This window comes from Euleptes europaea, chromosome 9, assembly GCF_029931775.1.
Source record: "Euleptes europaea isolate rEulEur1 chromosome 9, rEulEur1.hap1, whole genome shotgun sequence".
NCBI classification, from domain to species: domain Eukaryota; kingdom Metazoa; phylum Chordata; class Lepidosauria; order Squamata; family Sphaerodactylidae; genus Euleptes; species Euleptes europaea.
Window position 1 is genome coordinate 82,849,280 of NC_079320.1, and position 27,832 is coordinate 82,877,111.

General features: G+C 44.9%; 1 protein-coding gene across 1 annotated transcript in view; it reads right to left on the reverse strand.

The window, feature by feature from the left end:
- Positions 1–18,535, reverse strand: part of NCAPG (non-SMC condensin I complex subunit G) — a 39,713-nt gene extending 21,178 nt beyond the window's left edge. The window contains exons 1-7 of the mRNA XM_056855348.1: positions 18,434–18,535; positions 16,415–16,627; positions 15,296–15,524; positions 13,957–14,102; positions 12,073–12,157; positions 9,692–9,884; positions 3,431–3,577 (exon numbers count right to left, since the gene is read on the reverse strand). Coding sequence (XP_056711326.1) covers positions 3,431–3,577; positions 9,692–9,884; positions 12,073–12,157; positions 13,957–14,102; positions 15,296–15,524; positions 16,415–16,627; positions 18,434–18,535 — 1,115 coding nt within the window. The remainder of the gene's footprint in view (positions 1–3,430; positions 3,578–9,691; positions 9,885–12,072; positions 12,158–13,956; positions 14,103–15,295; positions 15,525–16,414; positions 16,628–18,433) is intronic.
- Positions 18,536–27,832: the final 9,297 nt, after the last annotated feature.

Sequence of the window (27,832 nt, forward strand, 5' to 3'; positions counted from 1 at the left end):
AGCAATGTTTGTGAAGCGGGTCAGGAGGCAGTCACTGTGCTCATGCCCAGGCCGCCCTACTGCTACTCCTCATGAGGAGGGCAAGTGAGGCCTAAGCTGAGGGTGTCAAACATAAGGCCCGCAGGCCGGATCCAGCCCTTTGAGAGCTCATATCCAGCCTGTGAGCCAGCCGAGGCAGCCAACCCCACTCTCGATCTGGGCTGGCGAGGCATGGCCTGGCACTCACCAAATGACATTTATGTCACATCCAGCCCTCATATCAATTGAGTTCAACACCCCTGGCCTAAGCCTTTTCTCAAGGAGGCAGCAGAGGCTGACACTGATGCACATGGACAACCCTCTGGTGAGGAAGAGGCCACGGCCACAAGGAAGGGTCCCATGATGCAAGCTGATTCAGTGATGCAGGCTTTGGGGGCCATTTTGGTCTCCCAATTCACCCCTGCTAACTGATCCTATATTGCTTTACTGGGCGGGAGGTTAACAAGTTGCAACTTGACCGGCTCTGCCTAGGTACTGTCGCTGTTCGTGCGTTTCAGTGCCTATGCTCTTAGAATGGACTCCTTCCTGAGAAGGAATACGTTATCTTATTCAGATAGACACCTACTAAGCAGGAATCAACTGCTTCTTACCGGAGTAAGCTTTCTTGTGAAGTGCGCCAATAAATTATGAAAAGGGACTTAAAAGTATATAAGATTTATTGTACACAATGTAATATATGCATGTAATGGTTAGAAAGTCTTAAAATGTTACATATGTTCAGACATTACGAGTCTTGAACAGGTTCATGTTGCAAGCAATCTTTAACAATCTCTATGCCTCTATATGAGAGTTCAAACCTTAAAATAGTAATTATATTTCATTCAGGAAAGAAAACAGTTTACAGAAATCTTATAAAATATGGTTAGTGCAAAGAATTAGATCTGAAATAGTTAAAAGCAGCTTAATTCATAGACCTAGCACATTATAAAACATACTTTACCTAGTCATATCTTTTGTAAACCTGCCCAGCAGGGCTTAAAGCGATCTGAAAGGTTCACAATTAATGTTAAGGATGTTTACATCTTTTTGTTGTTTTATGTGTTGCTTTAGTATTTTAATGGCTTTGGTGTATGCAAAGGTCAGAGAAATCTCTAGTTCCATGAGTTCATGTCAGAACTGAAGTCAAGAGCCCTTATAGCAGTCCATGTCAGGACCAAAGTCATGAAACCATAGAGAACTCTCTATATGTTACCAGCCTATGAAAATGCCTCTAATCTATGTTAGGATCAGGGAGGTCTATGTGTGTGCGCGAAGCTAAAGTAACAGCTATGCAAAACTGAAGTCAGTCAGTTATCTGTGGCTATGTGAAAGCTTAAAGCTGTGTAAATGGTCAAGAGTTCCATGTAAGACTCTATTCTGAAGTCTCTCTGGTTGTGCCAATCTTAAAGAGATCTGTGTGTGAACCTTTAGTTCAATGTAAGAGCCTAAAGGCTCCATGGACCTTAATCCATGTATAGACTACTGAGTTCTGTGTAAGAACGGAGTGCAGAGGCTTCCCTGTCAGCTAGGAAACCCTCTGACTCATGCTCCAGTGGATGTTCAGAATGCTCTCTTTCAGCTAGAGAAACCTCTGACACATGCTCAGAGGATAAGCTCCTGGTTTCCTCTATCCTTTGAAGGGTTGCAGAAACCTGTGTAAAGGGAGCTATAAGTTTTACAATCTCCATGTCTTGCAAAACTGGGAAGCCAAACAAGGCTAGATAGATCTTTAATGAGAACCCATTAATCCCTGCTAGAATCAATGAGCTCTCAGTGTTTCCATTTCAAACATGGAAGAATCCAAACTCCTAGACCCCATACTAAGGTTGGTGGATTCCAGGAGTCCCCATTTTATTCATAAGATGGAGAAGTCTGCAGGCATTCAGTCCAGACATCCAGTCCTAGCAAGGGCTGGCTATCTTGAAAAGAATCCCTTTTAGAGAGTTCTCCAGTCTCACAGGAATATTTGTGAATGTTGAGGAAATCTGTAACTATCCAGTATCCTTAAAGGCTGAACACTTAGAGTAATCTCTTTTGGTAAAAAGGTCTTAGAGCCTCAGTCCACACAAGAATCAAGGCTCAAAGTTTTTACATCCCAGGTAAGGGATGGAGAGATCCATTTCAAGTCAATGGGTATCAACTTGTTAGGAGCTCTGGCTACTGGCTAGGAAGCTCCTCCTTTTATACTTTCCAAGATCAGAATCTGTTTCCTGCCCTTGTCTTTGGCAGGATTGATCTTGAGATTGTCCCATTGCCTTTGAGAGTTAACCAGCAGCTATTACCTTAGAAGGAGGTCCTGCCTTTAGCTGGTCATGTGCTAATAAAGCACTTAAACTAAATAGTCAGTTTATAACATTTCCCAGCATTTACTTTGTGCTAAGAATACTGTAAATTTGATAAGCCTTTATAAGACTTTCTTAACTTTAAAAAGACATAAACATAACATTACATTACAGGAAGTATCACATTACATCATTGCTTATAGTTATCAGAGCACTGTTATCAAAGTACGGTTATCATAGTACAAAGGGAAAGTCCGTTGCTGTCTTTTGGGAAGTCATCCTGTCAGCCCTCTCGTTAAGGTCGCTCTGTATCTTTTAAGCATCTTTCTAAGAGGACTTCTTGACTAAAAATAGCTGAGTCATGAGAGACAGGCTGCTAAAAACCTTGTCACAGCTGTTTATATGGATTTCAAATGGGCAAATGCTATGTATTCTTTCCATTTATGCAGATTCCTGCAACAGTACCAGTGCTGCCTCAAATCTCCACAGCAGTACATGCTGTAGCAGAGCTGTTTTATGTTGCCTTTGTTTCTAAATGGGTTCACTTAAAGAAATCCCTAGCCTTGCAAAACCGATTGGGAGTTTGAAAAAGTCTCTTGGATCTTTTCCCACCCTGCCTCTACTGGAAAGGCCTCTCTCAAATAGATCCAGAAGAAGAGTTGGTTTTTATACCCTGCTGTTCTCTACAGAAAAGAGTCTCAAAGCAGTTTACAATTGCCTTCCCCCCCCACACACACACACACACACAACAGGCACCTTGTGAGGTTGGTGGGGCTGAGAGAGTTCTGAGAGAACTGTGACTGGCCCAAGGTTATCCAGCAGGCTTCATGAGCAGGAGTGGGGAATCTAACTTGGTTCTCCAATCTGCTGCGATTAACCACTACACACCACGCTGGCTCAGTGCTATTAAAACCACTTTGCCCTTCTTAGCTGTTTCTGTACTCTCCCCTTTTACTAATTTTGGAAAGAAAGCTGAAGGGCTGGTTTTTGTATTTTTTTAAAAAAAATCACGGAAGGGGATGGCAACCCAGTAATCTCAGCTGCAAAGAAGAATGATAACTACTTAAGGAAAAGCAAAGTGGGCTTATCTTCCAGTATAATTTTCTGACTTAATAAATGCATTAATTTACCTTAACACATAATCTGCGTATACAGCAGGTTCTGGCAGAAGGTGCTCTAAAAACTCTTCTTCTTCTCCTTTGGACTTTAGATACTCACAAAGAACCCTCCAGAATAAAGCATTCTCAGCCGTTAGTTTCTCTACTGGAATTACTTTCCTTTAAAAAGAAAATTAATCGATAAAAACCGCCTCTTCATACATGTATCTCACATTATCATCAAGGAAAAGAAACCCAGACTGAAGTTTCATTTTACCAGTTAAGAACCAGCAACTTTTAGAAAGAAGTCAGTGCATTTGTGAAATCCATGTTTAACTTCCAAATTACTTCAAATCTAGAAAGTGCAGAAGGGCTAATAAGCTGTTTAAATATGTGGCACTGCCTCCCCAACTTTAATGAACTATGCCAAGGACAGCAGTACTGACCGCCTCTCCCATTACATCCCCCAGAGTGCTTTGCTCTGCTGGAGAAAATCTGATGGTGATCCCTGGCACGAAGGATGCCTGGCTGTCCTCAAATCAGGGGCAGAAATATACCCTAACTGGCAAATTCACTCAACTTTTCAAATGTCCATGTTGATTCAGTCTGCCTCACACCTCTCCCATTTCTAAGTCCTGTTAGTTCTATCAGCTTATATATTTCTTTACACTTATCAAACCATTCTTGACCCTTGGGTGTTATTTCCTGCTTCCCATGCTTTGCAAAGACAATTCTTGACACAGTTATTAAATATAGGATAATGCTATCTAAGTGATTAGGAAACATAGGCACAAAGTTTAACAATAAAGTTTCAACTGTGCAAGTAAAGTCCATTCCTAAACTAATTTTCATTGCATTTACCACCAGATGCTAAAAATGTACAGTTCTTGGGAAAGTCCATCACACATGGGGGGGGGGGGGAAATCTGCTTTTAAAGAGTTACAGTGCCAACATGTAGAGTTCTTAAATATCTTTACTAATTTGTGGTGAGATAAGTGCCATTGGTATAGTATTTTTAATAATTTTTTAATAAATTTTTCGTTAAATCAAAGTGAAACAGGAAAGGTAAAGCTCCTGTTTATATGCTAAACTCTATACCTCAGTAGAAACTTGAGGTCTGAGGTCTTTCCCCCACTTTAATTGAAAATTCTGTTTATGTTTAGAATATTTGATTAACAGCAAGAGTTTTTTTTGGGGGGGGGGAATACTAGAGAGAATAGGTATGCAGCATGACTAGTATCCATTTTAACTAATAGCCATGAAGACCCCTTTCCTCCATGAATACCGTATATACTCGCATATAAGTCGAGTTTTTCAGCCCAAAAAAGGGCTGAAAAAGCCGGCCTCGGCTTATACACGGGTCAATACGGTAGGGGAGGGAGGGAGGGGGGAACTTATCACCGCCAGGCCCGCGCGGCTTCCCCCGGCCAGCAGCGCCCTGGGGGGGCCTCCTGCGGCCGCTAGAAGGCCGGGCCGCCGCCCCCGCCGGGCGCGCGCAGCTCCCCTCAGCCAGGACCGGCTTGGGAGGGCCTTCTGTGGCCTCTGGAGGCACGCGCCGCCATCGCTGCTGGGCGCGCCCGGCTCCTCCCGGCCGGCACCGACCTGGGGGTGCCTCCTGTGGCTGCTGGAGGCCCACGCCGCCATCGCCGCCGGGTGCGCCCAGCTCCTCCCGGCCGGCACCGACCTGGGGGGGCCTCCTGTGGCTGCTGGAAGGCCGCGCCCCCGCCAGGTGCGCGCGGCTCCCCCTGGCCAGGACTGCCCTGGGAGGGCCTCCTGCGGCCGCTGGAGGCCCGCGCCGCCATCGCCACCGGGTGCGCCCGGCTCCTCCCGGGAGGGCCTCCTGCGGCCGCTGGAAGTCCGTGTCGCCGCCCCGGCGCAGCTCCCCCTGGCCAGGAGCGCCCTGGGGGGGCCTCCTGGGCCGCGGGGGGGCTAGCCGCCGCCTTTGCCGGGCCTGGAGCGACCTAGGAGCAGCCTGCGGGGCCTCCTGGCCCGCGGGGGTGGCCCCCCGCCGCCGCCTGCCTGCGCACCTGGATCTAAAGTAAGCCTGCTGGGGGGGAGGGGTTATAAGCCTTTCCTTTCCTTTCCTTTTATCCCTTAGAAGCTCCTTGATCAATTGATCTTGAGAAGCATATATCTAGTGTTGGAGGGCTTGCCACTGACAATGTAGCCTTGGGGTCCCTATCACTTAGTAAAAAAGGCATTATGTCAGTCACAGAGGCATTGGATTTGTATATTAAAAGGGGGGAAATATAGTGTGATCGAAGTTCCTCGTGAAAGCGGCATTCCAAAAGGGCATGGGCTAATGAGTCAATAGAGCCAGAAGAGCAAGGGCAGATCCTGTCTGAGTATGGTATATTCAGAATTCTGCCCTGAATTACCATAGAAGGGTTAGCATTCAATCTAGCCAAGCAAAAAGCTCTACAGAGACGAGTTGTTAGATAATATGTATAGGCAGGCAGACCACGTGGAGGGGGTATTCCGAAGAACTGGGATGAACAGACACGACGAGCACGAAAAGTAGTGCTGTTATAATCGAGCTCTTTAATGCGCTTTTTAATTTTGGCAAAAGCTTCAGTTTTCCCAAGATCTGATAACATATCCTGCCAGAAGCCCAACAACGCCAGTTTCTCATCTAAGATTTTTTGCCATGAGGATTTAAAAGGGTGGGGTTATAAGCCGATCCTCGGCTTATACGCGGGTGCCTAATTTTTTCCCATTTTTGTGGAGAAATTAGGCACCTCGGCTTATACACGGGTCGGCTTATACACAGGTATATACGGTATGTCCACTCCCCTCTTAAAGCCTTCCAAGTTGGCAGCCATCTGGCTTTGTAATTTTATGACCATCCTTAGATTGAATCGCTACTGTAGAACTTCCAGCCTTTTTATTTAACCTATACAATATAAATTTTCCTCCATTGTTGCTATGCTCAAAATTACACTACTTATTATACAACAAATTTTGTATCTTACGCATATAACTCTTCTAGCTTAATTCTTGTTTCTTTTAATTCTTCATAAATTTCAGATTTTATGCCTAATTTATGTTATTGCTCTAGAGTTTTAATTTTGGAGATCAAATTTGTCCTCTCTAAATAGCTCTGCTTTTTCAAAATGTGTTGAACTGCTGATAACATGACTCCTTATCATTGCCATGGCAGCTTCCCATACTATAATAAGGGTTACCAGAATTAAGTTCAAAATACATTTATCTTGGAGATTCTCCCTAGCCATATTGTTATTTAATAAATCATTATCCAAGAAGAAACTCTCTTTGGGCTAAAGGCTAATCCTATCAATATAGGGGCATGGTCAGCATAAATATTTGCTTCTATTTGTGCTTGAGAGATATGTTTTTAATATATTCTTCCTTGGTAAAATTTATCTATACAGGAACAGGGATTATGCACTGGAAAAAAAAGTATAATCTCACATTGTAGGATTAAGTACTCGCCAGATATCAATTAGGTTAAAGATGTCCATAGCTTTCGTAAACATAGGGTTGCAAACCTCCAAATGGTGGCTGGAGATCTCCCACTATTACATCTGATCTCCAGGCAACAGAGATCAGTTCACCTGGAGAAAATGGCTACTTTGGAAGGTAGACTCTATGGCATTATACCCCACTGAGGTCTCTACCCTCCCCTCCCCAGGCTCCACCCCAAAAATCTCCAGATATTTCCCACCCCAGAGCTTGCAACCCTACTTAAACATGTAAGATGAAGCATAAGTATCATTTGTTTTTGAAGTTCTATCAAGATTACTATCTATAACAGAGTTAGTCTCTACCAATAATGAGTTCTCCTACAGTGAAAAGTTTTCTTGTAAATCTTCTGGTAAACATGGCAGGAAAGCTCCACCTATAATAAATACCTTTTTCTCTTAGCTTTTCAGTTTGAAATCCTTGGCTTTTTTTTGTAATGTTATAGGTGATAGATCATGGAAGACGCAAACATTGCTACTGTTGATTAGGAGTGTGCGTTCAGCTAAAGCCAAATGGAAAAAACCCCGGAAAATACCTTTTCGGTATTGGGGTTACCAGTAAAAAAGGGTAGCAATAAAGGGAGCTGAAAAAAGCGGATCCCGGATTATGCAGAATGGCCCTGCCATTTTTCTCCCTCCTCCCCTCTTATTACTGTATCAGGTCCAGCTACATGCTGTCTTGGACCTCCATGTGGAGGTTTGAGCATTCAGGTGGTGTGGATCTAAATGCCCCTGCATTCCGAACCTCGCTGCCTGCGGGCTCAGACCTCCACGTGGAGGTCTGAGCAGCAAGTGGCATGGATTGGAACACCGAGCCTGGCACTTAGATCTCCCTGCATCTCGAGGGTGGCAGGGGATGCAAATCTAAGCGCTGGGCTGGAGCCCAGCACTTAGATCGTGTCCCCTGCAGTCCCCCGTTCTGAGGCCGCAGGGGACCCTGTGTATTTGTCAGGTTTGGGTTTATTATTAATTAATTTATTAAACCCGAACACAGGAAATACCTGGGGGAAATGGTGCACAGCTCCACTGATTCTTAAAGGATCCTCTCTTAATTTCTATATGAAGTCTCTTTCATAGAAGCTGAATCAAAAGTTACCAAGATATCTCTAGGAATATTCCCAGACCTTGCAACTTGGGAGTTGCAAATGAGAAATTCTAACACTATCTGTGAAGCCTGAACCTAAGATTCCAGAAAACAAATCCTCTTAAATAAACAGGCAAGTTATCTCCTTCCACCCCTCTCAACCGGGGAGATAACTGTCTGCTTTTATTGTCTAGTTCCTCCAATTTGTCCTCTAGTTCAATAATTTTGTCATCATTTCAATGGCTAATAGCCTTATTAATAATGCATTCTGTTTCGAATGTCTCAAATTTATTCTTCAGTTCCTCAACTACAACTTTTTGGTCCTTCAGTTCTTCTAAACTCTGCAGAATTAATTTTGTCTTTTTCTCATTAAATTAAATTCTTTTTTCTAGAGATTCCACCTTATTAATACTGCTATGGAGTCTTCAAACTTTTATTATTTTTTCTTCAAATGTACTGAATTCATTTTCAAGATCTCTTATGCTGCTCAGCACAGAAACCCATTCACAGGAGAATCTTCTCCAGAAGGCGTGGACTTTTTGGGGGGTGGGGGAGCCATAGCGTAGTGATAGCAAATTAAATTAATTTTTCCTGTTTATTTTTTACCCAGCTACTTATATCTAATTTTTTTTAACAAAACAACAGCATTTAAGACAAAAGAGAAATCTGCAAATATCACTATAACTCCTTTAGAACGTTATCAATAACTTATATATCGCTATAGAGTAGAAACTAGGAAGTTAGCAGTTTAGTTAATGGAAGGTGCAGAACAAGATCTCAGTACAGTTAACAATTACCTCTCTGAAGTATGGAGACAAAACAAATTTAAAAAAGGTTAGCGGGTGACACCCTTCTGGCGTCATCCTTACAGTGCTGCTCGTGGCACAGCCACAGGCCGCTGCTTGAAGATATAGCCACAGTGCCAGAGATGTGATTCAGATTGTGATCTAGATAGGGAATGTAAAGGCTGAAATGCAACCTCTTTGCTGCCAGAGGGTCGGGAGGTGTTTCTCTGGCCAGGTGTGTGTGGGGGGGGGGGTTGAGAAGGCTTGATAAGCTAGCTCCCTGTCTGCTACCAGTGGGATCCCGCTACGCTGTTTCTTCCACCGCCTGTGCTCTACTCAGGCTGCTGCTTGAAGATGTAGCCGAGGTGCTGGAAATGTGCCTCAGAATACAGGTAGGTTTCCATCCTCAGCAGTGCTGATCATCCTGCCCTCTTTTCTCACCTGTCATAACAGCTCTGGAGCATTCCCCCCTCCCAGTTGGTACATTCTGTTCCCTTGGATCCAATGAAGAGGGAGATCCTCCTCCTACATTGGCATTCACGTCACAATCCTCCTCATTTAGCCACTTACTACACTGATCATTCTTCCACAGGCGCTCCCTGCGATCTAGCTGGATGCCTTTTGATCAATGCTATTTTAGTTCGGTTAGAGAATCTTCTACCTGGGAATTCCAGCTGCATTTTATTGATACCTGAAAGACTATCACAATGTTGCTTTGCAATATCTCAACACTGAAAAGTGGGGTACCTCACTGGTACCTAGAATAACATCCTGAACCTGTGTCACCATATCAACCCAAAACACTAAAAATGAAATGAAGTTCTACCAACAGGTGTTCTTGATTTACCTCTGCATGATAAAGAACTGTCCCCTTTTGCCCAAGTTCAAAAAAAACCCTAAAGTTAATATCTGTATAGTAAACAGAATTTTTGGTCAGACATACCTGTCATCAAGGTCTGAAATTTTTTTAATCAAGTCACTACATGGAGACAGAGAAAACATGGCCTTGAGGGCTGAAACACCCACTTCAGGGCAACTCTCCACATCCAGCCGATGAAGCAACTCCAAGGCATTCCCCTCGGCCAGACGCAGCCAGGCCTGAAGTAGCTGCTTCTGAACCACTTCTTTCACAGAATCTGTCAAGCAGAGGAAATTCGTCTGTGAATGGAACGGCCCCAAATGTTCGGCTTAAGTATTTTTGCAGAACACTAAATATTCCAGGGATTACTCAATTGTCCCTATTAAGACTAAATAAACCACATTAAGCAGTGCACAAACTTTACCGAGACATGAGTACCTAACAACCAAGGCTTCCTGAAATGGTTAATATTTTGCTTTGAAATGCCTGGTGTCTCTCCTTCTGCTGTGCCTTTCATTCCCACTTCACATCGTTCCTAAATCCTTGCTCTCCTCACCCAACTCTCTGCAACCAACAGGCCAATATGTGACTTGCATGATGCTGTCCGTTATCACTGGCTAACTCCCAACACGTTTCCAGAGGATTTTTCAGCTAGAGGTAATGGCTTCACTTGGTTTATGTTGGTTCCTTGTATTATGCACACTTTTTGAGAGTGCTATGATCTGCATTACTGTAAGCTGACCTGGGCAATTTGTTTGGAAAGGTAGGATAGGAATGTATTCAGTAAAATAAACAGTGCAGTAGGAAGAGGCCTAGCCTAGAAAAGAGCTGGGTTCTGACAGAAAATATGCCTTCTGTCAATAACATAGTGGGCATGCATATAAGGAATCCATATATCTAATGCCTGCATGTGCCCCATTTGCGGATACTTAAATCCACAGATAGGGAGCACTCTCACCACAAACAGATGTTTCTGCAGACTTGGGGGACTCCTTAGGTCTGCAGGAAAAACTTAACACTTAAAAATGGGGGCTTAAATACCTTTTGAAGAAAGTGTTGTCTGCGCATGTGCAGACAATGCACTTACCTGCTAAACTGGCAGCCGCCCGGGGTGTGTAGCTGCTGCGCCACTGCACCAGCAAGGAACAGAGCCAGCTGCTCTGGGCCTGGGCATGTCAGTGGGGAATGGAGGTGGCTGCTCCAAGCCTGGGCATGCCACTTTGTCCCTTGCTGGCCTGGCTGGGCCCGCAGCAACTGCCTCAGCCCCTCGCCGGCGTGACAGATGCCCACCCTGGGCCCAGCCAGGCAGTGAGGAATGGAGGCAGCTGCTCTGGGGCCAGGCACACCCGCGGTGGACAGAGGTGGCCCCTCCAAGCCTGGTCTCAATCCCCCGCTGGCCTGGCCTGCAGCAGCTGCCTCTATCCCTCACTGGCACGGCGGCTGCACATCCTGGGCCTGGCCAGGCCTGTGAGGGGAGGTGGTCACTCTAAAGAAGGATGCCAGCCATCGTTGGTGGGTAAGTGTGGAGAGCTTCAAGGGTGGGGGGGTCACTGCGGAAGAGCTTCAAGGGAAAGCTTCAAAAGTAGGGGGTCATTGAGGTCAGCCTCAAGGGTAGGGGGAAGAAGGAATGAAGCCAAGTAGGGGGAAGGGATGCACCCTCTCCACAGGTTTCTTGCAAGTTCCCACTTGTATTATCTAATCTTACAGCCTGCACGTATCTGTTTAATCAAAATAACATCCGACTGGCTTCAGTGGCATGTATAAAATATCACAACATGTAACAGTGAAGGTCTGACCCCCACCCCGTGAGAACAGTCAAAGCAGTGTGCTGGGAGCAGCAACAACTATCATGCAGGGTTCTACGAGCCTGAAGGAACCTCCAGGTATGAAGAGAAATCTTACTGTGAGAAAGTTAATAATAATTTGGAGCCAACAATGTTCCAAAAAAAGCAACCTCAGCACATGCACATGATTCTTGGCACATAACTGCCTTACACTGAATCAGACTATTGGTGCATGACAGTACTGTCTATTCAGACTGGCAGCGCCTCTCCAGGATCTCAGGCACACAGGCCCTTTCACAGCACCTACTGCCTGACCCTTTCACTGGAGATGCTGGGAATGGAACCTGGGACCTCCTGCATGCCACCCAGATGCTCTATCATTGAGCCACAGCATCTCCCTCCCTAGCAACCTATAACGAAGCACTAAAACAGCGGGGAGGAGGTCATGGCCTCAATAGTGAGCCAGAGCAAGGGGAGGAAGATGCAAAGGGGAAGTGGGATTTCGATTCCCCCACGATTCCTTGCGGGTCTCCCTATGGGATTTCGCTTCCCTCACAATTCCTTGTGGGTTCCCCCCACCCCCCGTTCATGTTTTCAAGTGGCATCCAGAACTAAAAACCCTAGAAACATTTGTACACAACAGGCAGACACCACCACCAACAACAAAAATTAAGATCTTACCTGATCTATCATTAAGCCCTTGCTGCAGAAGTTTGACTCTCTGAGCTATCGTCAAAGCTTTCATATGAACCTTTTCTGCCAGAACCTTGTAAAGAAGAGCACACAGATCTTTAGTGCTTGGCTAACAATTCATTTCTATGTCCTGGACTCCTAGTAAAGGTGACTGACACTCCATGCTTAAGACTTTAATCAGAAGACCACTTTCCACAATCAGCAATGCAGTAACTAGTCCCCAACTGCTGGGTCTAAATACACCATTGAAACTGTAGTTGAAACACTGGCCTGTCTGTCTGTCTCTTTCTCACATACACACACCTCACCTGTATTTTGTCACATAATTTGGAAAAGATTTGGTGGTGCAATGAAATATGCTGAAACTCACAGGAAAAGGTCAGGATCCATTGAGGTTGCACCGTTGGTACTGGGCTTCTGTCCCAAAGAGCCCCATCAAGAAGTGCAAGTAGTTTCTCACTTCTGCCCCCCCCCTCCCCAAAAAGTCAACACCAAAACCTTCAGAGAGCCATCCACTCAGAACCAATTCTGGCACAAGGCAAAATGTTGCTCATTTTACTGACATGCAAAGATATCCTTGGAAGAGAAGGAAGCTTCCATGGATATGGTCAGGATATTTTTGCAACTGGATTAGAGCCACAGTATTTAGCAGTTAGTAAACCACATTCTTCTATTGTCAGTGGACAATTGGAAACACTGGTGGTGGGGGGGGAGCCTGAAACAAAACCCAATCATATAACCCTCTAAAATGGACTTAAAGCCTCACAGCAACATACCTGACACTCGGTGCTGCAAAACATGATTTTCACAGCTGTTGTGACCAACAGCTCTGAATTCCCTGCAGCCCGACAGATTTAAGGTGTGCTTCCTCTTAAATAGAGAAGAAATTTAAAAATAAACATACACGTTCTCTTACTCTTTCTGGGCCACCACAAAAAAAAAAAAAAAAAGGAACTGCCAGACAGGAAAGGAAGCAGGGCATGAAGATGGTAGAATGATTTTGAATAACAATCTCCTTTATTAGCATAAAATCAAAACATGAGAATTGTTGCAGTTGAGTATTTCTGACAAGGATAAAGCATAATAAATAAAAGGATGCCGGAATTAATAAAAGCCCTCTACTTAACTTGCTGATGAACGTTCATAGCAAGTCTCAGAAATTGTGCTACTTTCTCCAGTATAGTAGGAGAGTGATTATTCAGCAAGAAAAGAGCATTAAGACAATCAGGAAAGTTTGACTTTTTTGTCAAAATAGCCTAAGAATTTGCTTTGAATTTCTGCATAAAATCTGCAGCAGAATAAGACATGTATGATTGATTCAGTGCAATTATGAACACAGGGGCAAAGTCTCTCAGATAGGGGGATTTTACGAAATCTTCCTTTCAAAATCGCAGCTGGCATGACATTGAATCTGACCACCATCTAGGAACCTAACAACTCCGTTGGAAATGACTTGGAGGGAGCCTTGCATGGAGAATGATATTTTAGAGGAAGAGGTGCTGAATTCTTTCAAGGATCTACCAGCTTCTGAGCAGCATGCAATAACAGATAGAACTCATTCGATCACGGTTACTTAAAGTCATCCTGCCTGCCGCTGAGTCAAAAGCCTCCTCAGTACCAATTAGGAAGCAAACTGCCATGGTAGATATGTCCCTGAACTTTAGTAAGCTCCAGAAATGTTGGATTTTGAACAGTTGCCAGGGGTTGTACTGATTAGAGCTATTTTGACCAGATTTTTTAAGCCTCATATACCAAGCAGTCTCTGCATGAAGATATCTGACCTAGAGAGAATCAGACTGAGTTCTGCAATTGTTCCTCTGTTTTCAAAAACTTTCAGTTATTAACCAATGATATTAACAGACCCCTGCTCACCTGGTATGCTAATTTCCTGACAGTTTCTTTGACATCCATGGTACGGCCAACAATTTTTGACAGAGTTTTAGCTGATGGACCAATGCAAGACAACACGGCACGCCTGACTTCTGAATTGGAGTCATTCTCAATCAAGCTGCAGTAAACTGAAAAAAAAGTGTTGTGTGAAGTTGACTGCTGGAAAACTGAACTACATCAACTTTTATTATTTTTATTTTTTTAACCTAACTTTGATTTTTATTCAGAGCTGATATTGCATCAAAATAAAACTTGATTGATTGAACTACATAACTTACAAAAAGAAAGAAAACAAAATGGGAGAGATGCTACTGCACCTTGGGATAGTCATATTAGATACAAAACTCGCCCTACAATACTCAAGGATGCATCTGGGAGCCACATCTAATTGGGACTTCCCAGCATGCTCTGTGAAAGTTTTGAAGGCACAGCATCTCTGTCCATCACACTGCACACATTTGCTACAAGAAACACTAAGGAACAGTAATAAAGCAGCAAACAGGACGCCTCCTTAGGAAAATAGTTACTTGTAGACTGACATACCATTCCTGAAGGGGAGGGCTGAGCCGGTGGCTGGAGGCAGTGCACCCACGCCGCCTCCAAAGGAGGATCCCCCCCCAAACCGAAATTTTGCCCTTACCCCGTGAGTCCTGTGGAACCACTTCATAGTATTCCATGGGGCTATGCCACCTAAAAACGTGACGTTACTCCAGGTAAGGGCAAAGGGGGTGTTCCTGGCCTGAAGGGGGGGTTAGGAAGCTGCCTAAAGGCAGCTCTGCCACCAGAATGCCCCCAGGGGCAATGACGCAGAGGTGCGCTGTTAGGACACCAGCGGGTGGCCAAGCCAGCGTCCCAGGGCTGAGCTGCCGCAGCAGCACAGGGTAGCCAGCGTGAGCACCCCAACGCTGGCGACCTTGCCACTCTTGGTAGCATAAGTGGCCCGGGCGCCAGCGAAGGCCCTTGTGCGCCTCCTGAGGATTTTCGCACTCCCAGCACAGGAATGGGCTGTTAGAGTGTTCTTGCCGAATTAATGCCTTTTTGTGTTTACTTCATGCCTTCAATTTTTTACTTTTTTCTACCTCTCAGTTGAAATAATTTAAGATACATGTGTAAAGGTAGCATAGGATGCAGCAGTTTGCACTTCTCTTAAATATTTACAATTTTTTAAAGAAATCAATATTTACAATTTTAAATTCCATAAATTTTCCAATTAGTACAACTTTAAACTTTAAAATCAATTAATAATTGATTTCAGTGAAACTTTTGTAAAAGAATCTCGAAGTTTAAAGACACACCACTGAATAAAAGATCAACAACGTACCATTAACTACCGGGCAGTCACTGTCCTTTGGATCCTGAAGTCTGGACAGGGCCAGTACGGCTTGGATTCTCACGTTAGGAACTCGGTCTTTCACTCGAACTAGCATGGCGCTGTTAATTTTATCGAACAACTCATCCTCAATCTGAGCGTTCTCTGGCAGGCTCCCCAGAAGTTTATTAATAAGTTGGCACACTCGAAATCTAACTCCTTTGCTGTTAGCATTATGACACTTCAAACAAACAAAAAAGGAGGGAGACCGGAAGGACATTTTTAACACTGTTCTCCTGTTCATGAGTTTTCATTATTCATAAAGATGTATTTCAAATGTGTGTGTGTAAAAAAAAAAATCCCTTGGGTTCACATTTAAATATGAATTTACTTCCCTGACCTGGATAGCCCAGGCTAGCCCGATCTTGTCAGATCTGAGAAGCTAAGCAGGGTCGACCCCGGCAAGTATTTGGATGGGAGACCTCCAAGGAATACCAGGGATGTGGCACGGAGGCAGGCAATGGCAAACTACCTCTGGACGTCTCTTGCCTTGAAAACCCTATGGGGTCGCCATAAGCCAGATGTGACTTGATGGCAAAAAAAAAAAATTACTTGTTGATTTGGGGGGAAATCCTAATTTTTTCTACAGTTAAACTGCAGTAGATAGACTAACTGAAGATGAAGACTATTTTCTATGCTTAGGAGACATAAACCAGATGCTGAACACATTTGCCTCTGATCCTAAATCTGCTTTCCAAACACAACAGCTGTAGCTACTGCACACTAATATGCAGTACCACTCAATGAAGGCATTAGGAGTCCCTGGTCGGTGAACTACAGAAATCCTGGCCAAACTGATCATTGTTCATAAAGAAGTTCTGATAGAGGGCTGGGGGATAATCAATTCCTACCTTTGCTTTTCTTTCTGGGGGCGGGGAGCTAACACACATTCTATCCTAAGTGATGTTATCCAATAAAATTGAATATGGGGTTTACAGTACTATTAAGAACACAGCATAAGAAGATATACACCATTTACAAGCAGATTCATATATCATCTGTTGGCTAATTATGAAACAAAGGGAACTGATTTACCCAGTGCTAGTTTTAAGAGTACACTGTTTATGGTACCTCAACAAGACAGTTGAACAAATAATGTAGAAGCGAATTTTCCACTTCTTCCTCGTCATTCTCAACAGCATCTTTCTCAAGCTCATGAAAACAAACCACAAACTTGGCCACAAAATTGATCGCTTGTTCTACTGCAGGTTCTCGTTTGTAGATTATCAAGACGTACTTAAGGTAATGAATAAACTCCTCGTGAAAATGGATTTTGTCCTGCAACTAAAAGCAACATTTACACATTTGCTGGTCAAATGACTGTAAATAAACTGAACTGAACATTTACACAGTGAGCAACACAAGCTCACCAGCCTAGCTGCACAAGATTAGAAGAGGAATCAGCTGGTAAAGGGTACATCTAAATGACGTTAACAATACATCAATGCGGCAAAACCTTCCTTCCCATTGAGGGATTCTACTGTTTGGTGAGTGCTGGGAAAACCCCAGCTGTGCCTAAAATTTTAAAATATCGTCTAACCTATGGTGCAGGGCTGATACCTAAAATGCAACACTGGCTCCTAAATAACTAACGCTGAAGCCTAAGAATTTGACATTTGTTTATGGCTCTTAGGACACCAGCAGCAACACAATACTGTTTCAGATGAACACTACAGATTTCAGTGGGTTTAGGCTGGAGAAATTCTGCAGTGCACAAAACTGAATACCACCATCAGCACTGTGTCAATAGGAACGCTTTACTCTTTGACATATCTCAGGTTACAGTAAGCAGATTGCTGTACTCTAACACTTCATTGTAACAAGATGCTATGTGACAGATTAATAACCTAAGGTTTGATCTGCCCACAAGACTGATGTAATGTTTCCCACCTGCGCTTCTAGAATTCATTAGCATATGATCAAGAAGGTTAGATTTTGCTGAAATGTGAAAGATTATCTATATATTTACTCAAAGAATGCTTGATAAACTCCAGGTTATGCTGTTCAGTCCATCGTCCACCCATCATCAAGCAGAATGAAGCAGATTTTCAAAATGCTCTGCAAACTAAACTACCAGCATGGTGTAGTGGTTAAGAGCAGTGGTTTGGAGCAGTGGACTTTAATCTGGAGAACCGAGTTTGATTCCCCACTCCTCCTCATGAGCGGTGGACGCTAATCTAATGAACCGGGTTGGTTTCCCCCCTCCTGCACATGAAGCCAGCTGAATGACCTTGGGTTAGTCACAGCTCATAGAGCTCTCTCAGCCCCACCTACCTCACAAGGTGTCTTTTGTGGGGAGGGGAAGGAGATTGTAAGACGGTTTGATTCTCCCTTAAGTGGTAGAGAAAGTCGGCACATAAAAACCAACTCTTCTTCTGTTTTAAGGACATTTGAGGACTTCAACATATTAGTAAACAAGATCACCACACCACATAACCACACCATGCATTTCTGGGCTCAGGTGGAAAGATCAATTTGAAAATTAGTTATTACAGCTGCTCAAAGACAAGATGACCAAGAAAAGTCAGTCCTACCAACTGACAAAATCAGAACACAACTGATAGATTATAAAGAGTCCATTCTTTCTACACAAAAGGCTTCTTTCACCTCTGCTCAACAGCTGCAGTTAAAGCCCATAACAGTTTTAAAGTAGTCACTCATCTAGTAACCTATGGCAACTAAAAACATTGTCAGGACATTGATTGAGAACGTTTTGTAAAATGGAATTGGTTTTCTACTCCTGCCATCAATGGCAAAAATACATTCATGCAGGCAGGGGCATTGAAGTGTTTTTGCACTCAAATTGCTGTTCTGGACCTAAGGCCCTGGTTCAAATTTCTCCTCAGCAATGAGCACACAAGGTGGACTTAGAAAAGCCAAAATTATCACTATCTCAGATCTCTACATGTAATACAACAGCACTGCCTACCTTGTAAGGTTGCAGTAAGGTTTACTTAGATAATTGTGAAGTTCTTTATCATCCAGGGAAAGTTATATAAATGCTAAGTATTATTTTTATTACTATGAAATATGTTGATATTAAATTAACATGACTCAGTATTTGCAAATATATATCAGTGGTTTATTTACCGTATTGTAGGTATGCTTCAAAGATGTCACTAGTTTTCCATGACTCTGATGAAGTTTTTGAGCTTGCACAAAGGCCTCCTTAATAGAGATTGTCTTTGTCATGGCTGCAAAGAGGTAGGTAATTAGACAAAAATACAAATGAGCTCAGACAATTGTTAATACCTACAGTCTAATTCACTATTTTTTTTTAACTTTTACCTTGCCCATTTTACCTTGCTCTTACAATTAGCCTTAACTACTAGTCATTTTTCTAACAAGCCTTTTCCATCAGACCTGCAATACTTAATGCAAACCCTTTTATTCATAATCTCAACTGAGGGCTAGTCAGTCACCACCAATACCAATAATGCTACCATAGATAGAGTACTGAGGGGTGTAACCAGATTACAGCAATTGCCGACTATTTTCCTAAATGGATACTAATTTCATCCCTCTCTATGCTAGCAGCTGTTTTCTATATGTTCAAGTTCTTCATCTGTATAGAACTGATCCTTATTCTAATGCTTGCCTGTCAGCTGTGCATAACTGGTCAACACTGCCCCATTTGTGTAATATGGGAAGAACTTTCCGTAATACTATTGGTCTGAACTGTGAAATTCTGCAAGTTTTACAGTACAATACTAAGCAGAGTTACACTCTTCTAAGTCCATTGAAGACAATGGGTATAACTCTGCTTAGGGCAGCGCTGTCAGAACTTCAGAAATGTGGTGCTATATGACATCAGAAATATATCATATCTATTTCTCAGACTGGCCTCATTGTGCAGATTTTTGATCTGCAAGGCCAGGCCACCATGGGCTGGATAAATGTTTTTACAAACCTGAGGTAATGCCCATAATTACAAAAAAAAAAATCCACTAATTTTAAAAAAGGGAGAACCAGATACTAGTAAAATATATTTCACCAGAGAAGGAACAACAGAGTTCCTGAAAGACCAAGGTCTCACGAGAACACCTTGCGAGTTCTTGGTTTCCATCTTGGTTGCCCAAGTAATTCTTTACAGCGACAAGCTCCCAGCTTCATGTTGTGGGGAGATGGCTGTTACTTTTCTCTGCCAATTATCAGGTGCCAGGTAGCTCACCTGAAGTTTTGGCAGAGTGCACTGGACTGTTCTGCAGATTCCACACAAACATAATACAAGACAGAGAGTCCTTGCCATTATGAGGGGTTGCTTCAGTAACCCACAATGCTATGGTAACAACAGAGAAGCTGCTGGGAAAATGGTAACTGCAAGCTCAGGGATAATAAACACAGGGCTTTCATTTGCAGGTATAAATTGCAGGTAAAAAGTTGACAGATGAAACTTTGCAATTGCACCAAGATCCCCAGATTTGGTTGTTTTAATGCCTTTACTAACGCTGCAGCTTTAAAATTTCTGTGTGCTACCTCAAATGCACTCGCAGGGAAAGGTACGGTAAAAAACATCGCAAGAAATAGAACACATACATTTCAAATCCCCGCTTAGTCACAAGCCACTACTGCTCAGCCTAACCTACCCCACAGGACTGTTGTGAGGATAAGGCAGCAAGGGTGAGAACGGTGCCCCAGCTCTTAGGACGTAAGGCTGGAAGCTGAAGCCAATGAGGGAGAGGGGCGTTTTGGCTAAAAGTAGAGTTGCCATGTCCTCCCTGGTCACTGATGAGGGATGGGGGGTGGGTGGGTAGGGTTGCCCGATCCTGGTTGGGGAACTCCTGGAGATTTAAGGATAGAGCCTAGGGAGAGCAGGGTCCTCAGTGGGATATAATACCACAGAGTCCACCCTGCTAAACCATTTCCATTTATTTACTAGCTCCTTTGACCAAAGGTCTTGAGCTTAACCATAACAATAATACAGAATACAACAACACATAATCAATTTACAGAGTCCACCCTGCAAAGCATCTATTTCCTCCACAGGGTCTCTGTTGTCTGGAGATGAGCTGTATTTCCAGGGGATCCCCAGGGCCCACCTGGAGGCTGCCACCCCTGGCTAAAGGTATCATGGCGATGGGATGCAATTATCTTCTGCGTTCGACCTCTATTAAAGAAACCTATGAATACATTTTAAATATTATTTTTTTTAAAAAAAGCAGTATTTAAAAGAGAACGGGCCCAAAAACCCGAGCCTTAGCCACAAACACAACCGGGCAGGTTCGTTGTCTTGGCGACTCAATAGAGCTATGCAGTGGGAAGCCGCCGCCCCCCCCTCCTCCCCGTAGCCCATTGGCTGCTCCTTATGCCAATCTGCAACGATCCAAAGAACGCGCCCAACCGACACAAGCCCCGCCCGCGCCTTCGCCGGGAGAACCGGGGAGATTATTGCCGGGAACCGGGGAGACGATTCCAGGGCCTCCCCCCTGCCGCTCTCACCTGCCAGAAACGCCCCCCAAAAAAGAAAGACAGCCCGGCGGTTCTCTCACGCGGCTCCCGCCCCGTCTTTCGGTTTCCCGCCTTTGCCTTCAAAAAGCGTCACGCCTGCTAGCGGCGGGCGGGCGATCTCGCGAGATCCCGGAGGGAGGCCGAACCCGCGAGATGAACAGCTAGGTGCTGAAAGCACCTAGCTGTTCATCTCGCGGGTTCGGCCTCCCTCCGGGATCTCGCGAGATCGCCCGCCCGCCGCTAGCAGGCGTGACGCTTTCGTCAGGCGTGACGCCATCGTCAGCGGTAGGGGAAGGAGCAAAGAAGCCTGGCGCTTTCTTTCAACGCCGTTCAATTCGGTTCTGTTGCTGTGGGTGACCGGACGGCTTTGTTGCGCATGCGCTCTGCCAGAAAGCCTAGCCTCGACGGTTTGTGGGTTTCTTCAGCGAGGGGGGGGGGAGCGGGTGGTGGCAGTTGGGGAGGCTTTTTAGATTTAAAATAACGTTCTTTCCTTCCCCGGTCTAGCCAAAGGAGGTAGTGTATACGGATCTGCCGCCTCTTTTTTTTCACTCTATTTATATTGAAATCGTATTCGTATGTCCCTCTTTCCACCCAGTTTAGGTTCCCCAAGGCCCTGAGCGTCAGAGGAGGAAAGTTGTCGCTTTGGCCTAAGCCAAACAAAAACGCTGGAGTGGCTTGAATTATGACCAACCACCACCACACAATGTACCTGCTTTTTATTTCCCCAGAAGTTCCTCAAGTTGGATGTTTAAAACGAGAGAATGGGAGAAGATATTCTTCAATTTATAGGCTGAGCTCTTTTCTTTTTTTTTTTAAATCTCAGAATTGATGAAGCACCCTGGACAACTTGAAATATTGTGCACTGCAATGAATTTACTTATTTAGTGTGTTTTTATCCTGCAAGGAGTTCCCCTGCAAGGAGGTAGGTTAAGCTGATAGTATCTGACTGGCCCAAAGTCACCCAGGAACCTTCCCTGGCGGAGTGGGGGATTCGAACTTGGGTCTTCTGCATCCTAGAGCAGCGCTCATTGTACTGCACTGGCTCTCTTAGGATTTTGGTGAAGCTTAATGAAAAATATACTTACCCGGCAGGGGAGACACCATGATCACAAAGGTGGTTTTCCCAGGGTGAGGCTAGGGTTGCCAGATCCATCGTTGCCAACGGTGGGAGTTTTTTGAGGCGGGGCCTGAGGAGGGCAAGGTTTGGGGAGGGACTTCAATGCTATAGAGTCCAATTGCCAAAGCGGCCATTTTCTCTAGGTGAACTGATCTTTATCAGCTGGAGATCAGTTGTAATAGCAGGAGATCTCCAGCTAGTACCTGGCAGTTGACAACCCTAGCGAGGGAAGGCGCTAGAGATTTACCTTTTTTTGACAAATGAAAGCAGCGAATGCCTATTGTTACAATGCTATAGTGGTATATTGATATTTTAGTGCCTTAAAAAAGAACCTCCTTGTCTTCATGGTGAGGGGGGGAGGGAGTGTGTTATATATGTATATAGTTAGGCCGGTAAGCAGGGAAAAACCTAGGAGCCTGAGTCCCCGACGAAGGATCCTAGACCTGCACGCGCCATTGGCGACCCAGGGTTGTTCCGCCCCATCACGGATCGGGGGGGAGTGGCCGTGGGCGGCCAGGGGGCATATAAGCAGGGCCGGTTGTCAGGCTGTTATCTCGGTTTAGATGTTTCCTTTCGTTTCTCTGCTGAACCGTCCAGACTCAAGGACGGCTACACATACCAAAGCCTGGGAACGCCACTCCTGGGAAATAATGCTCTGTTTATGCTTTGTAATCTCCCGCCGTTTCTCTGCCTTATATTTCCAAATAACGGGCAAGACATAGCTGTCATCTTGCGTTCCATGCACTGTATTGCCTATTTGACCAGTAAAGCCATCTGCTTGGAATCTGATTGTCTCTGTGGTGATTTCTGGTTCGATGGGTCAAGAGCTTACACCGGTTCACTGTAGTCTCTAGTTCTGTTCTGCTCACAATAAACACATTGTTGTTGCAACTCCGTCTCGACCTTGTGTGTCCTCCCCACGCAGACTTAACAGTGGCGACGAAGGCTGGTAGGCAGTCCAGCCATCCTGCTGAGATCACTCTCACTGAAATCACCTTCAATCTTCCGCAACCTCACAGTGCCCGGTAGGCAGGCCAGCTCGCCTTGCTGAAACCTTCCCGACACACGAAGAGACACAACACTTTGCACGATGGCCACCAAAGGCTCTATGGAGGCGTTCGACACTGCCAACCCCAGCAAGTGGGAAAACTACGACGACCGCATCACGTTCTTCCTGGATGCAAACGATGTCACGGACGCCAGCAAGAAGCGTTTGCTGTTCTTAAGCGTGTGCGGCCTGTGAACCTTCCAGCTCGCCCAGTCGCTGATGGCCCCCACAAAGCTGAGCAAGTCGCCGTTCGACGCAATCATGGCAGCGCTGGGAATCACTTCGGCCCCCAGCCCACGCTGCTCACCCGCCACCTGGACTTCCACTTGCGGGATCAGGAGCCCGGCAAGTCCGTTGCTGCGTACCTCGTGGCTCTCCACCAGACCTCCCAGTTCTGCATTTTTCCAGACCTCGACGTCACGCTCCGAGACTGGCTCATCTTCGGCCTCCGCAATGAGAAAGTGCGCCGCCGCCTCATTGCGAAAAAGGACGTCTCCCTGACTGCAGCCGTCGAGGAAGCCACGGCGGCCGAGTTGTCTGCGAGAGCTGATTGCCTGGGCGACCGGGGCGCCATGCCACCTTCCCATGCGCCAGCCCTCGTACACTGCGAGAGCGCCAGCGACAGGGACGTCGAGGACGAGGCCCACAAAATGGCTGCCCAGGTGCCCAGGTCGTGGGGCCCGCCGGCCCGCCCATGCACCAGCTGTGGAGAGCCACATGACCGCTGCATGTGCCGTTTCCGCGATGCCGATTGCCAGGCTTGCGGCCGTGTGGGCCACATCGCCAAGGTCTGCCGCTCCGCCAAGAAGGGTCGTCTGCCCGGCCAAAAAAGATGGTGCCGCTCTGTCTGTCCATGAGTTGTTTGCTGGAACGTGTCTTGTTGCTCCAAAGAAGGTGACAACTTTTTTATTTTGTCTTTTTCTATTTTCTTATTAGCTGCCCATTTTGTTGGGAGCTAATAAGAAAATAGAAAAAGACAAAATAAAAATGGAATAAGTTGAAGAACTGTTGAATTCAACCTGAATAACCTCCCATAAGGAAAATATACTGGTGGGCTTAAATCTTATTGCTGAGGTAAGAATGACTAGCTTTAGAAACTTACCTTAATTTTACAGTTTGTATCTAATATTGTATGGTAAGCCGGCATGGTAATATATAATTTATATAATAACATTTCAGGCTGATGAAGCCAAACAATTGGTGAAAGCGCTATAAATATCCGGGATAGCTTTCCCTCTGTCACCTTTGGAGCAACAAGACGTGTTCCAGCAGACGTTGATTCTTGAAACTCGATTTTGGACTTTGTTACGTTGGAAGATAGCCATTGGGTTTTATTTAATATTATTTCACATTGTGAATAGCTTTGTATATAATTGTAATTTTATGATTGTTCTCTTGTATTAGCACTGTTGTTTGATGTTTTGCAATTTTCATGAATATATGTTTTTGATACATTTGCCTGCACTGTTTTCTTCTTGCCAGTACTATTTAACAGTGTAAATTGAGTTGTTCTTTGGTTGAAACCTAGCTGTACGGCTTGTGATTTTATTTGGGGAAGGGCTGTGACTCAGTGGTAGAGCATCTGCTTGACATGTAGAAGGTCCCAGGTGCAATCCCTGGCATCTCCATCTAAAGAGTCTAGGCAGGTTGGTGATGTGAAAGACCTCTGCCTGAGACCCTGGAGAGCTGCTGCCAGTCTGAGTAGACAATACAGACTCTGATGGACCAACGGTCCGATTCAGTATAAGGCAGCTTCATGTGTTCATGTATACTGCTGGTGTTAGATTACAGCACTTACATTCTAGAAAGAAGGATTAAACAATAGGTGGTCATTTTGTTTGAAAAATTAGAAGGGTCTAGCTAAGGCCAAATGTCACTCAAAGAACTCACAACATAAGTACAGTTGTCTTTGCAGGATGGGACTAGAAGGAAGCTTGTGATAGTCTTTATTTTAACAATGCCTAAAATAAATTTAAGGAGCCCCGTGGCAGAGTGGTAAGCTGCAGTACTGCAGTCAAAAGCTCTGCTCACAACCTGAGTTCGATCCCAACGGAAGTTGGTTTCAGGTAGCCGGCTCAAGCTTGACTCAGCCTTCCATCCTTCCGAGGTCGGTAAAATGAGTACCCAGCTTGCTGGGGGTAAAGGGAAGATGACTGGGGAAGGCACTGTCAAACCACCCCGTAAACAAAGTCTGCCTAGTAAACGTCGAGATGTGACATCACCCCAAGGGTCAGGAATGACCTGGTGCTTGCACAGGGGACCTTTACCTTTTAAAATAAATTTAAGATGGTTGCCAAGGTATATCACATTAAAATCAAATCAGGTGGTGTTTATCTTGTGAGATTTTTAGATCCCAGGTTTTTACATACATACATATATGTATATACTTATATAAATACATATTTATGTATACATATATGTATGTATAATGGGGAAAGGCTATAGATTTATTTGGAGAAATTTTTGTTTACATAAATAACCACTAGGGGTCAGCATAATTGCATATTTGGATGTTGTGCCAGCTTTTGATATTCTACCATCATCTATACTACAATACTTACATTTGGCCTTGATTCCAAGGTTTACAAAAAAAAAAAGTATATTGGAATGGAGGTGGGAGGGGTCACTTGCGCACAGAACAACTTCTTAATGCATAAAGTAACAATGTGTATCAAAGAGATGCTATACTTTCATATATATACACACCATAAAAGCGACACTTCGGGGAAAAACACCAAGTGCCATGGAAACACATTTCACAGTGTGATGATTTGATTGAGTTCCACACTGTTAATCCAAGGCTGAGAATCCTTAAGGAAGGCAAGGCACAACAGCTGTGCCCTCAATTTTCATACCTTGAAAGAAGCATATATAAACATAGGATGAAACGAGTACCATAGGCTTGTGCATGGTGCCCTGACCTGGGTGTCTTTCATCTTGGAAGCTCAGCGGAGGTGGCCCTGGTTAGTACTTGGATGAGACACCACCAAGGGTCATTATGCAAAAGCAGGCAATGGCAAACCACCTCTGATAGTCTCTTGCCTTGAAAACCCTACAGCAGGGGTGTCAAAGTAACGGCCCGCGGGTCAGATCCGGCCCCTGGAGGGCTGCTCACCGGCCCGTGAGCCAAGCCCGCCCCCCCTCTCCTGTGCGATCCTGGCCCCGGAGAGGGCCAGGCTCGCTTTCCCCACCGCCCCCCAGTCCCGTGCGATCCTGGGCCCCCCCTCTTCCAGGCGCAGTCAGGCCGCTGCTTGCATGGCGGTAGACCTGGCCTCCCGACAGGGACTTCTCTTCCCCCCCCCCCCCCATGCAGGCCAGGTCTACTCATTGGTTTCTGAGCACATAGAAACCAATGGGTAGACCTGGTCTCTGTGGGGGGGGGGTCTCAGTTGGGGGGCCAGGTCTACTGCCATGCAAACCAATGGGTAGACCTGGCCTTCATGGGGGGAAAAACCCATCTCCATTCGGAGGCCAGGTCTACCCATTGGTTTGCATGGCAGTAGACCTGGGGGGTTACCGCACTTGTATTCCCAGCAATGTATTAAGAGTTTGAAAATGTTATAAAAAATACTGTTTGCACTTTCTGTGTATTCCCACTGATGTATTAAGAGTTTGAAAACGTTATAAAAAATACTGTTCGCATTTTGTTTGGCCCCTTTAGCTGTGAAGACGTCTTCCAACCATTTATAAGCTGTAGTATCCAAAAACCCTTTTAAAACGATGTTTTTTACAACATTTTCAAACTCTTAATACATCGCTGGGAATACAAAGTGCGGTAACCCCCCTGGCCTCCCGACTTGAGATTCCCAAGAAACCAATGGGTAGACCTGGCCTCCGTGACAGGGGAAGCTTCCCAATGGGGATTCCCCCCCCCCCACGGAGGCCACCCATCTTCGGCCCGACCAAGAGACATTGATGTTCAATCCGGCCCTCCTCATAAATGAGTTCGACACCCCTGCCCTACAGGGTTCGACACCCCTGCCGTACGTTGCTACGTCTTGACGGCACTTTCCACTGCCATTAGGCTGAAATATCTCCTCTTAGCACAGATCCTCTACAGTTCCTGCAGCTATGATTCATATTTCCTCTGGAGTTGCTTGGCACTTTGTCTTATTACATTTATTAATGCTTTTAGCAGCATCAGCAATTTTATTTAGCAAAATTACTTTTAGGAACATTATGCTGTGACCTTATTCTGAAAATGCTGAAGTTCTTAATTTTCTTAGTAACTGAAAGAGATGATGTTCTTTAATGAAAAGAAATAAAGGAAAGTAACATGCAAAGTTTGTCGTTTCCATTGTTTCTCCTTTGTTGTTCCTCAGCAATGAAATTTAGATTTTGGGGTAGCCATGTTCTTTTTAGAGAGCCAGCATGGTGTAGTGGTTAAGGTGTCAGACTAGGACCTGGGAAACCCAGGTTCAAAACCCCACTCCTGCCATGGAAGCTTGCTGGGTGACCTTGGGCAAGTCACACACTCTCATCCCTGACCCTGGCAAGTATTCGGATGGGAGACCTACAAGGAATACCAGGGACATGAAGCGGAAGCAGGGATCTCTTGCCTTGAAAACCCTACGGGGTTGCCATAAGTCAGGTGTGATTTGATGGCAAAATTGTCCTTTTTGTCTGTATTACTCTATGCAAATAAACTAGAGAGGTTTTTTTAAGGGTTTAATTCTTTTTTTGTCCTGATCTGGAATGTGTGTGTGTGAAGTGCCTTCAAGTCGCAGCCGACTTCTGGCGACCCCTTTTGGGGTTTTCAAGGCAAGAGACTAGCAGAGGTGGTTTGCCAGTGCCTTCCTCTGCACAGCAACTCTGGTATTCTTTGGTGGTCCCCCATCCAAATACTAACCAGGGCCGACCCTGCTTAGCTTCTGAG